The sequence below is a fragment of the Phoxinus phoxinus genome (genome assembly GCF_949152265.1).
Source record: "Phoxinus phoxinus genome assembly, chromosome: 21".
Classification (NCBI taxonomy): Eukaryota; Metazoa; Chordata; class Actinopteri; order Cypriniformes; family Leuciscidae; genus Phoxinus; species Phoxinus phoxinus.
In genome coordinates, this window is record NC_136896.1 from 11,366,753 (window position 1) to 11,379,941 (window position 13,189).

General features: G+C 37.7%; 1 protein-coding gene across 4 annotated transcripts; it reads right to left on the reverse strand.

The window, feature by feature from the left end:
• Positions 1 to 4,495: 4,495 nt before the first annotated feature.
• On the reverse strand, positions 4,496 to 12,949 carry valopb (vertebrate ancient long opsin b). 4 transcript variants are annotated; one of them, XR_013795742.1, is made up of 6 exons: positions 12,207 to 12,949; positions 11,087 to 11,297; positions 9,743 to 9,860; positions 9,315 to 9,554; positions 5,538 to 6,537; positions 4,739 to 5,302 (listed from the first exon to the last, which is right to left on the reverse strand). XR_013795742.1 is itself a non-coding variant. In XM_079595855.1 (5 exons), the coding sequence occupies exons 1-5, from the start codon at positions 12,574 to 12,576 to the stop codon at positions 6,277 to 6,279; spliced, it is 1,200 nt and encodes a 399-aa protein (XP_079451981.1). In that variant the 5' UTR covers positions 12,577 to 12,949; the 3' UTR covers positions 4,496 to 6,276. The 4 variants fall into 4 exon arrangements, 1 of the variants encoding a protein (XP_079451981.1); XR_013795743.1 differs by having other exon boundaries at positions 5,483 to 6,537; XR_013795744.1 differs by having other exon boundaries at positions 4,745 to 5,275; positions 5,475 to 6,537.
• Positions 12,950 to 13,189: the final 240 nt, after the last annotated feature.

Sequence of the window (13,189 nt, forward strand, 5' to 3'; positions counted from 1 at the left end):
ATTAATTACACCAAATGACACTTGATTTGTGTTTGTAGGATCGGAGCACGCTCAGTAAGCCCTCGAGCGGCTGTCCTCTCTTTGATCGCTTCACAGTGAGGAAGCTTCACTCCCACCTGGCTCTCTTTAGGGGGATGGGAGCCAGGCGTCTACATCCCGCTGCTCAGGTCCTGATGTTGCCGACATTGTGGATTTCGCGGTTGGAGTTGGCTGAGGAGGGTTTAAACCCCTTCTCAAGCCTCGCTCGCCAGCTCTGATGCTCTTTGGCCAGACCAAGAAGCCTGCTCTTCGGCATCTTCTGCTCCGGCAGAGAGCATGTTATTGGCCTGCTCTAGTTCTGAGGAAATAGGAATCTCTACCGCGTTACCTCTCTTCAGGACCGGCATCCTCCTGGAAGGCTTCCGTCTTGCCCTCAAAGCCCTATCAGTTTACATCATGGCATCTAGGCAAGGCATACTTGATGATGGGCCAGGCAGGTGGTGCCATCCATCGTCGAGACGGTGGTCCAAAAGTTCAGAGAGGTGAAGGTTTAAGTTGGCAGCATTCGAGCACTACATCCCCTGCTGTGATCGTTGTACAGCCCACTCTTCTGATCCTGTTGTCGGGCCCATGGTGGAATAGGGGTGTGCATTAGTGCAGGATATTGTAACAATATTCTCCTTCTGTAATCATAAATATTAGGCTGGTATGCTGTAGATGAAGCAGATGGGCAATACCGCCATTTGTGTCCAGCTGTTTCATCAACAGTATCACCTTCCTGTACTGGTGCCCAACTCCAGTACTGAGAGTATGGAGGTATAGTAGTATTATGCTCCTTCTGTATTTGCTTATGATGCAGTAATGACATATCAGAGGTGGCAGCTACTGTATGTGCTCCCTCTCTGGTAGGCTGACACTGAAGAGGAGAAAGCTGTACGCATCAAACTTCCTCATTAGTCACCGTCTCCTGTACAGAGAGTACGAGGTAGCAATTTGAACTTTCTACATCCGCATAAGATGATGGATGATCCCAATTCTTCATCTATTGCATTCTCTGGCATTTACACTTCCTATGGAATAAGATTAATATGTATGTGTGGGTAGTATGGCATCATTAGGCTACTTCCCTTGGGAGGGAAGGGGCAATTTACAGATTAGGAAAGATGGGCATCACTGCTAACAGCATCCCAGTTTCCTATCTGGCACCCCATGCGTTTATATGTCTGCTGGGCAGTACACAAGAGGAGATTGGTTGCTCTTTCTCTGTTGCTCCCGCTGAATGGTGGAGGTTGGCTGTCAGTAGGGTCAACACCCCAATTGCTGATGATCTGCCATAGAGAGTAGAAGGTGCGGAAGCTGCTTTAGGCACTCCATTCTCAGTACTCTCTCACCAGACTTTGCGAAAGCAAATTCAGTTTAGAGGATGTTTTTCCTTAGATAAAGCTCCAGATCTCTCAACTGAGGCATTTCCCCAGTTCTTTGGATGGGATGCGAGAGGTTTCCCCTTAGAGCAAGGCCAAGGATTTGCTGTGGCCTTCCTAACTTGCTGCCCTGGGACAATTATACAGTTAAGTATTAAGGGTATTGAGCTGTGGACCTCGGACCACAGGCACTAAATCTCTAGATGCATTATCTGGCAATGTTCTGGCTACGGCTTAGTTCACTGGGGATTTCACAGCACAGTGGTCAGGCATTTGTTATGGTGCAGTGGGTTTTGTCGTTCCTATAGCATCGGCTGATGAAGCAATGTAGAGTTCCACTTCAAAAGGGAATACCTAGGTTACGTATGTAACCCCGGTTCCCTGGGTTCACAATAAGACAATGTGTCGTGTTGCCATACTTCAGGCATGCCTGTACTTCTTCCTTCAGACTTTTTAAGCTGATGGCGTCTTCTCTAGGTGCCCTTTTATAGTCAGATGACGCGCATGTGAGTATTGTGAGAGTGTATTCACACATGATTAAGACACCGGTTCATGCTGAGCATTCCCATAGCGTCGACTGACAACGCACGTTTCGTTCGCTTTCTCACGTAACTGGGGTTACAAACTTAGACACTCTGATTGGTCAGTCTATAGCAATGTTGTACATCAATCCACTCATCTGTGTCACTGAAACCTGTGCTTCTTTTAAATCTCTCGCATCACACCATACAAACATTTTGATTGAAAGTGAAAACTACTATCAGAGAGAACGTTAATATACTTAACGTAAGCTGAGATACTAATATAGAACTAATATAGAGTCAGCGTTTTATTTATTTATTTTTATTTAAATTTAAATTGTAAACTAATTTAGGTGCACATTCAGCTATATATATTTAGATTATGTTGTTGCTGGCTTCTTTTTCGTGGATTGGAATTAATGTGCACATTTGTAGTTTGATTTTACCTCATACTGTATCTTACTCCACAGAATTGAAAGTGTGTTTATATAAGACAGATGCTTTTCCTCGGATGGGGAACCCAAGGGCTGTTTCTGTGTATGCTCAATGTTCTTGGACTACTATAAAGAGGAAAATAAGTCAAGGTTTAGTTTTAAATATTTATTTGTTCTGCTTTAAGAGCTGAATGCTACTTAAGACCCAAATTGTTTTTGCCAAAAGGTTTTTATAAAAGGAGAAATGTCTAATGAATGCATAATAATTTCGTGTTTAATGGGTTATTTACATTTTTCTAGTGATAAAGTGTTTACAAGCTGTTTAATTAAAAATTCATAATCTAATTCATAATTCAAATCTAAATTCATAAAACGATCCCATAATATGGGAACCCCTAAAAGTGGACATAACATTTAAAAGTTCTAGAAAATTAAATTCTAAGATTTACTGTAAACAAACATGTATAATTTTGCAAGTCTCAAAATAATTTTCAGAATCCCTGAAAGTCTTGAAAATGCTAAAAAAAAATAAAAAAAAATCATTGAGCATTTAACCAATGTGCATTCTATGTGTAAATAGTGATGAAAGAAACATAGCATGGAAAAATACACATTTATGACATTCCACTTGCATCTAATGATAGAGAAAACTGCAGAAAGTAATTAATTTCAAGTAAGCCCTATGGTCACCTCATTGCTGTTTGTGTAAACAAGCATGTTGGCCTCATGACCAAGCTAAGCCTGTTCTTATCACATTGCTTTGGAGATTTCCTATTAGTAGTGCTCCACCAAAAAGTTCAGCATGCCTGATGAATTCTAACTGCAGAATACCTCAGGCAGCGCAGTTTTCTACAGCAAGCAATCCTGAAATTCACCAATCTGAGGCCTTTATAGAAAAATACAGGCTCTAAAATTAACATAGAAATTAGACAAAGACAGATAAAATGCAACATTCCGAGAAATTATGTTAAACCAAAACTGACAAAAAGGTGAACAAAGATATTATTTCAAGAGTAATGCATGTCAAATCATATATGCACGTGTTTCCAACATTCACATTAATGTGATTTTCATGATATTGTGAACAGCATCACAGGGTCATCACTCATCTGTGACCAAGCAAAGATTTCATTACAAACAATTAAAGCAATTAAAGAATAATTTCATGCTTGTAAAGCTGTAGTGAGAATCTGCAGTACAACGGAAAAAATACACAGTGCTCATGTTATTGCACATAAAAAACTAGGTGGATATCATTATTCTTTGCTTTAATGTTTAACACGCACACATACACACAAAAACACATGCCATGTTAGGTTCCCTGAAGATACTGACATGCATGTCCTGGATGTATATGTCATTTATAAAAATGTATATGCTATAGGGCATGATGCATTCACACAGCATGAGCTATTTTAATGGCTACATTACTGGTACACATAGAGAGACTCAAAAGAGCTGGAAAAAAAGTCATCCTTTAAACCCATCTACTTTAATCTTCAGGTTTTTGTAATTGTCATTGATCGCACGGAGTTGTAGGAATAAAATTCATAAGTCCAACTGAATGCCCTGGAATGACTGCAAATGTTTCAGGAGAAGGTAACACACTTGTTCAGAAGGCATCTTTGCTGAAGTGCCACTTTCATCTGCTGTATGGTGTAGTATCCATCATTAAAATTAATTTGAAAGCATTGAGGTTGTAATTGCTAAAATTATTCAATTTAGTTTAAACTCTTTTAAAATACCTTCCTTGTTTTACCATAAGCTCTGAAAACACTGTCTTTGTTGCAGATTTAGTTATCATACACTCTTATAATCCAGAACCTTTCCATTCCACAAAAGGTTCTTTATTGTGGAAAATTTCATTCGATTTTTAAAATGTTCTTCACACCAAGAAAAAAATGGTTCTTTTAAGAACTGTTCACTGAAAGGTTATTTGGTGAGCCAAAAATTGCTCTTCTATGGCATCGCTGTGAAAAAAAACCTTTTGGACCTTTCATTTTAAGAGTGCTTGAAAAAACATTCATGATGCAAAAAGCCTTGAAAACATTCCAGGCCGAAATTGTTTACCTCCTGACTTTTCACTTTATGAGTGAGATCCGGCATGGTGGCCCTCTGTTGATATTCTTCTTTTGTACTGTGACACTAGTGCCTCTCGCTACCTAGGGTGTAACAAACAAACCATCGCTAGGAGAAATTGAATTCAGATGTTGAAAGAGTGCTTCTGAGCTTAAGGGAACCTCATATCTCAGTTCAGATTCTGTGTTATTTCAGTGTCTCTGTGTGATGTAATAAAAACACTGGATTTGCTATATACGATTTTGATATTCGGATTCACAATGTGCCTTCGTGTTGAACTATCATCAGTAGTGTGACCACTCTGGAAAGTTATTGCAGGTTGTTTTATTATGTATATGTTCTACAATGCTGACATGTTTTTAAAAATAAGAAACGTGATTTTTATAATCCAAGACATTGACAAATAAATACATAAGTAAAACATTCATTGGCATGCCACAGACAAACATCAATATCAATATTCATTTTGGACAGAAACCGTGAGGAAACACCAAACATTATAGACTAATAAGACATTCAAACTGTTCACTCAAACTCACAAGCACTCATATATCAAAGTATACAGTATAGGCTACTAAATAAATACAATTTATATTAAGCATTTTTGCTTCATTAAACCTCTCAAAACAAGACTGCAAAATGCAACAACAGACACGGATCTAATTTCATGAGATGAGGACATTAATTGCATGGTTTATTACTGTATTGCAAAGCACGCTGCCAAACCAGTCATGTCTGACCTGTTAGTTCACTGAATTAATTATGATATCAATTACAGCAGTGTGTTAGATTCTGAGTCGTGTACACGTGTTTTTAAATCGGTTTTCTATGTAAATATGCACTAGACCAGGGGTGTCCAAACCTGCTCCTGGAGGGCCACGTTCCAGCAGAGTTTAGCTCCAACTTGCCTCAACACACCTGCCTGGAAGTTTCTAGTATGCTCTAGTTATACCCTGATTAGCTGGTTCAGATGTGTTGGAGTTAGAGAGTTGGAGCTAAACTGTGCAGGACAGTGGCCTTCCAGGAGCAGGATTGGACACCCCAATGCCAGGGAGAGCAGCAACCTTTGTTTTGGCAGAATGTCAGAGAAGATTAGCTATAGCTAGGGCGATTTTTTATTTATTTAAATACAAAAATATTTATTTATTTAGATTTTTTAAAAACAGCAGATTTTAATTCTGCTGTTCGGCTATTTCTGTTAATTCCATTTTTTTGCCTGAGCTCGTCTCATAAAAGCGCAGAGACCCATGCGTTCTGTGCGGTGCTTCTTTTATTATTACTGTTCCAGCGCCATGTCTTTTGTCTTCAGTTTGTATTGTTCAACCGATCACATCATCTTCTGATTTTTAAACCAAACTCTTTTTTAAGTTGACTATTAATGATTAATAAATGTGAGTCTGTATTTTGACCTCAATATAGTCTGAATTTGAATATAAAATCTACTTTAGCAACTCTGAAACTGAAAGTTATTGCAATATTATTGTCTTTCATTACAATTGCCATTTAAAAAAAAACCTACATCTGCACTGATTCTAGTGTGCAGTTAGCAATATAGTGAGAGGAGAGTATGCACAGATCTGAAAAACAATTAGCTTTTGCTCAGAGGACTTTACAGAAATGTATTGCCTGCCTCTTTCATGTTAGGTATATGCAATACTGACAAGAACAGATATGCCAAAGACTGCAAACAACATAAAAAATACGAACAACAACCATACATTCTAACATATGCATTCCAATAGAGGTAATGACTGCAGGATTTATGCTTTAGTTAGACAACAGGTTAGACTACTGGATGGAGACTATAAAGGTATACATTTATTCCGTCAGACTAGTCCTTCTCTACAAAGGACATACTTGACTATCCGATAAAGGGAGCTGGTTTGGACCTCCATTCCCACTCTGCTCCGGCTCTTCCTCTTCATCCTTACACTTCTCCATGTTGCACATGGACATGGGCACACGAACCGCAATGGTGGACATCTCTCCAAGTTGACTGTCTGCTGTGGCAGTGATGGCCCCTTTGTCTGATGTCTGGTTCAGATTGGTGGATTCCAGACTGGCGACATTTCCTCTAAACATCTGGATCAGACACTTCCTGAACTGAGAGAAAAGGCATTAGATTGAACGTTTATAGAGATCATGACTTTAATTTTGCTATTAATTATGCTCGTTATGAACTCAAGACACAAAAGAAAAGCTTTGGTTAATGTTTTCTGTCTCTGTGACACCATGTAGAGATTTTTTTTCAGCAGTTAGCCCTTTACACAATGCACACCTCTGCATTGAAACAAGGAAAAGGTCATTAAGCAAGATGTATTCTCTGTAAAACAAGGACATTTTGGCCTTAATTAAAGCAGATAAGGTCATGGGAAGTAAATATATTCATTTCCTCAAGGTTTTGGTTGGACTGGATGAAAATGAGGTACCCTGGGTAATTATAATACCAGCTACTGCCTCTCTCCAACACATTTGTATGCTAAAAGCCACTACAGTGGGGATACATTTACAGAACAATACAGTCAGAACATACCAAGACAAACTGCATCTCAAATGGAAAGTCATAGAAATATTTACCTGCTTATAACAATAATTTTACAGTTTATTAGTCTAAAATAATGTTCATTTATAAATTAATTTTTTTTTTATTTAATTTAAAGGGGCTATACCCTTTGTAATCATTTTCATGTATTATTCACTTTTTTATTGTCAATGTGCGAACTGCGAACAGCTTATACAATGTTCAGGATAAAAACATTCTGTACTGCAATGTCAAAGTGTCATGCAAAGAAAAGAAAGGGATTAATTCTTAGGGATTATGGATTCAACTATAGTCTCACATAGCCAGATCTATAGTCTACAGTCTCAAATACTTCAAAATCAAACTATCGTAATAGTATAATTTTAACTGTCGACATGATGGTGGTGCAGACATATCCACATCACTATGATCAGATGCTTTCGTAACTGCTGTTTTCTCACCACTGTCATTTTTGTTGTGTTTATTTTGTTATTGAGAGTAAAGTACACAGCAAATTTTTACACTATAAAAAATTATATGATCAATAAGTTATGACAACATAAGTTTTTACATTGGTTTAACTCGTCAAAATAAGTTAAGAAAAGTTATACAAGATTAAACAAATTTTTTAAGTCAGTTTAATGTCATTTTAATTTGAAATGATTTAAACATTCAAGTTGAATGTACTTAAAAATTTAAGTCAGCAACTTTTTTTTCCAGTGTACATCAGTCGCTCTCGGCAGCGTGGGCGGCATGGGATGCTCACTAACACTATATCGCTGAAACGGTATTTCCAACTTCCTTTTACTCCTAAGCAAAGAACGAAAAAGAACTATGCTGTGTCGTGAGTATATCGGGGCTTTGAATCGCATCCAGTCTCTTGTACGTTATGTGTGCACAAGTGCGAGCATGATCAATAAGTTGCTGGCAGCAGTTCACTTAATGGCCGGCAGTTTCGCTAATAAAAAGGGCTTCTGAATTCTACATATAGCTCTTTTAAGCTCTTTTTTTTTTTTTTTTTTTTACATAAATTAACAGTGTTTTATGAGCAAATACAAATAGCAGTATATATATATATATATATATATATATATATATATATTTACATTAAAAGATTAATAGATTCTGAAAAAGTGTTGTTCATTGTTAGTTAAAGGCACCTAATGCATTACCTAACATAAATTGTACTAATGTAGCCGTATATTAGTGTTATCAGAACAATTGAAAAAAGACAATTAAATCTAGCAGCAAATGTTCTAGTTCAGATCTCTCAAATCGACATATGATCCATTTCAGAAAAGACAGACTGACAGTAAACTTTGCATTCTCATTGAATACGCCAAATAACAGCAAACTTTTACAAGGGCTCTTGTGATACAATGCAGCATTACCAATGCTATATGGGTAAAGAAAGCGCCACTATTCTTAATCTCAAGTGTTTGTTCTCGTCTCTCTATAATATAGTCTGTCTCTCTCTCACACATCAGAGAAATGTGCGACCCTGGCTGTGACCCTTGCACTGAATTTATTCTGGGAACAGCTGGGAAGGAACTGGGTTAGTTCTGGAAGATGTGCACAGCTCAAGGGGTCCAGCAGCCTCCGCTCCAAACCACCTGGGACCCACATCCTAGGGGTGGTCATCAGAGTCACATGACTGCAAAAGATCATTGCTTCATTCTTTACATCAAACGACACCCTACAGGGATGCTGAGGAGAAACTTCCCTCTACAACCATGTTCAAAAAATAATGGGATATCATGGAGCCACCGTGCAGACTGTATCACTTATTACGCATGACTCCACTGAGAATGCAGAATATCATTCAATTGGAAATAGTCAGAGGGTTAAACCAACATAAGAGATATGATAGATTTTTCATTGGGTATACATGGACTACTCTACCTCTGTGGATTTTAACTTTTACAAATGTAAAAAAAAATTGAAGTAAGGACAAACTTAATCTCCTCAACAGAAACTGTCAAGAGTAAAGAGCATCAGATATCCGTCATTTGTCCCTGACATATAATGGGGGATTCAGACCTTATGCTCATTCTATGACTTTTATTTAAAAGAATACTGAATTCCAACATGATAGCTATAAAAACATAAAAACATAAAAGCATGAACCACAACATTCCCATAGTGCTATTATAAGATTCAATACCTTTGCTCTTTCTTGCTTTTCTTCTTTTATTGATCGATGGCATAAAACACCAGAAATCGATTTTTAATATATAAAACATAAAATCCTCTTCGGTTTTTCTCAGCACGACACCCTAAACTCTGAAGTATTATTTTTTATAAGATGTGTAGGTGATCTGAAAATGCCAGATAAGGATGACAAATGGCAAAGATGTACCTGCTTATTCATGAAGACATAGATGATGGGATTGTATACAGCTGCAGTCTTTGAGAAGAAGGCCGGTATTGAGCCCAGGCGAGGATCAATATAAATTGTGGGACAGGCTGTGACAATAATTGAAAATGCTGCATAAGGCGTCCATCCAACCATGAACGCAACTATCATTACAATGACCATCCTCGCCACCTCTCGGTCAGGCTTACGCGCATTACCCAGCCTTCCATGAGTGTTCGATACCTAATAGACATAATAAAGTTCTAAGGTTAATTACAGTCCAAGAGTTAGTTCAAATCAAATGTTAATTACAATACACAACCAAACAGAATCTCAAAAGGCTCTTCGTTTTTTTTGCTCTTTATTCATTTACATTTGAAGATTTGCTATGAAGCAAGTAATGAAAATCAAGATATGAGTATTTGACCAACCTTTCTGAGCTTCTGCATAAGTTTACCATAGGAGATAATGATCACGCCAAGAGGAAGGATAAAACATGTAGTGAAAAAGGTGATGATGTAGGTGTGGTCATAGTAATCAGTTGAGTACCTTAAAGGAGAAAAACAGAGACTTTAGACCTCCTCAATCTTACCTACTTGACATCTAGCAGGTACTTTGAGCACAAAAAAAAATGAGTGTGGATAAGAATGCTTAGGTAATCAGTTGTGCACAAATCTTTAACAATAAGAGCACATGCATATGTTAGACACTTGCATAATATGTTTTGTTGAGTGCTTTGTTTGTCCAAAAAAACATTGCAACAGAACAATTGAGTACTAAGCTCCCACTGCAAGCTCAAGGCAGTGCCAAAATTTGGATCACTTGAGAATAAATAGAAGCCAGAATTTAAAATGTTACATTTACTGCTTTGCTGTCAGAGATCTCAACTGCAGAAACTACATTACTCTAATGTTGAACATCAATGTGGATGCAACTATGCCCGACAATGGTAAAAAAATATTCCCCCATCCTTAGTCTTCAATGTGTCAGTGCGCATTCCCTATTTAAAATGTTTTTGCACTGTTTGTGTTCCAAGGCCAAGGCCAAGCCACAGACACAAATGTTTTGTACCAGTCTCTTAAAAGCAATTTTTCAACTGATGGCTGCATGGCATGAGCCTTGGGGTTATAAGTGGTTTCTTTTTTTTCTGTCATAATATTACACACAGGAAGAGGCCTTGACTCCAGCTACTTGTTTGATTCCAAATTATGCTACTTTCAGGAACCCCTTACGAAAAACTAACCATGATTTTAGCTAAAATAAAACCAAAAAACCATGGATATCATAGTTAAACCATGGTAACTACAAATTAACCAAGGTTTTGCTACACTACAAAAAAAATTCTAACCTCCCCAACTCAACATTTTCTAGTGACTGGTAACATCTAAATTTTTCAATTGGCCCAAGTGAAATTCTGCACATTTTATTTTATCAATTTGCAGAATTTCACTTGGGCCAATTGAAAAATTTAATTCAACTATGGTTAGTGCACATTTTTACAGTGTACACTAACCATAGTTGAACCATGGCATTTGTTGTAAAACTGTGGTTACTACACTTTTATAATAAAACCATGGAGGTTTTCATAAAGGATATTGGTATTCATCAATAATGTCATATTGTTTCACTGTGAATGTTGTTCTGTTAATACATGTCCATGACAGTGAAACACAGACAGAGTTTGAAAGACTGTGAGTGTTAGTCTTAGAAGAACAAATACTGGATAATTAGAGTGAATGAAGGTGACATTCAGTGAAATGGTATTTTGAGCTCACCAGTTGGGTTCACAGGTAGTGCCAATTTTGCTGACTGTATAACTGCTCCAACCCAGAACTGGTGGGATTGTCCAGATGAAAGAGAAGGTCCAAACAAAAATAAGACCCATAGCTGCATGCTTGCCTCCCAGACGGACATTCTTCAGAGGACGACAGATCACAAAGAAACGCTCGAAAGCCAAGATTGCTAAAGACCACAAAGCCACAATCCCTAGAAAGCAAGAAGGTACACCAATTTACTTAATTGGTGTAAACAATTACTTCACACGCAAACAATGAGTATCATGGGAGACAACTATGATGAAAGTTTACTGTAGGGAGGGGGCAACCCTTCAAGCTCAAATGAGACTCGATTGCCTGATTGCAGGTAACTAGGGAAGCCCATTTCCGTCACAAAAGGGAAAAGTAGACAAAAAATCAAAATTTTGAGATATAAAGTCATAATTGAACAAGTCGGAATTATGAGATAAAAGTCATACTTATGACACAATTTTACTTGTGACTTAGTGCCATAATGTCTATTATGACACTAAGACCACATTATAAAACCACATTATAACATAATGTGGTTTTACTACAACTATTTGCTGTAAACTGTAACCTCAAATTTATGATTGTTTTACTGCAGTAACCATATTTTAACAATGATAATTGTAGTAAAGCCATGGTAATATAAATGATAAACAATACGCCAAAAAATAAATTTGTGGCTACTAGTAGCCTATCTATTCAATAAGTAACTATTAATTATTCTTTACATATCCTACAAATTTTTCCTTTGCTAGCCCAAAAGTGACAAGTAGCCTACTGGTTACAAATAAATCTATTGGGAGAGTTTCTGATAAGCAGTGCATAAGAAATAATACTAATACTTAATGAATAAAACTCGAATATGCACTAGCAACAAGTGGAATACATACTACAACAGAATTCAATTTATTACTAATAACAATGAAATAATTGATTGTCACTGGGAGTGGCTATAATAGGGCTACAAATGGGCTAAGTAAACATATTTAAATGACTAAAAAATACAATAAATTGTATTAGTAAAACTAAATAATTACTATTTCGTTTAAACTAAAGGATTAAATGTCTTGGTATAGTTATAATAACTCACCGAAAAAAGTGACAGCGAATCCCTCCAGCACACACGCCCAGACACCCAGGAAGAAGTAGCCTCGTGCGTTAGTTAAAAAACTTATAGTGCCTCCTGTCAGTGAAACTAGAAAATCGGCAACAGATAAATTAACAATGATGTAATTCAACGGTTTCCTTAACTGTTTGTATCTAAACGTCACGAACATAACGGTGAAGTTCTCTGTTATAGACAGTGAAGTCACTATGAACATCAGACAGGCGAGGAAAGTGTAATTCCAGGGCGCAATAGACTTGAGAGGACCCGTGAACGGATCGTCCGGTGGGGTGATGTCGGTGGACTCGGTGACTGAAGACACAAACGATTCCATGACAGCGTTTAAGGCTGACATTGAGGGGGGGAAACGATCAAGAAAAGTTCATAAAATCATCACTTGGGAGCTTCTTGAAAGTCCAAGACAGGTGTTTTATATAGCCTACTAACCGACACAGAATGTGTGCAGAAACACCTGTATAATTGCAAAATGGCTATACGGTTTCTTAATGCTTTTAATTTCGAAAATACAAGAACATTTTCTAGTACAGCAATCCACTTGAGGAGACAGCAGTCCTTAAAAAGAAGAGCGCCTTTGCCTAAAGGTTGCACTGAAACGTCACAGGTCCGCTCGCTTTCCGTCCACGGCTGAGCATGTTCGTGCTGTTCTCCTTTATATATACAGTCCGTCGGCATGGCCATCTCAATCCCTCGAGGTAATGAGAAAAGCCCTTTTCCAAGTTTACTGAGACATTTCAGAGGGGCGTCACGCGCTTTACTCTCTTAAAGCTGCACGCAGTCGGGGGTTTTCACCCAATAAAAAAAAGTTTTCCACATACAGTAAACTATCACTTAAATGATAAACATTCACACGAGATGAGGTCTCCAGACATATCGGTCTTTTAGAAAAAGCTAAAAAGCAAGAGGAAAATGCTTTTTTTTCGACATGGAGCGGGTTGCCCCCTCATGGG

What these genes read in the sequence shown, in the direction of transcription:
- valopb (XM_079595855.1), bottom strand. Translation starts at nt 12,576, where the DNA reads ATGTCAGCCTTAAACGCTGTCATGGAATCGTTTGTGTCTTCAGTCACC. An exon ending in ATTCGCTGTCACTTTTTTCG is followed by an intron (nt 11,298 to 12,206) that starts GTGAGTTATTAT and finishes CTTGCTTTCTAG; the next exon opens with GGATTGTGGCTTTGTGGTCT. An exon ending in ATGTCTTCATGAATAAGCAG is followed by an intron (nt 6,538 to 9,314) that starts GTACATCTTTGC and finishes CTTTTCTCTCAG; the next exon opens with TTCAGGAAGTGTCTGATCCA.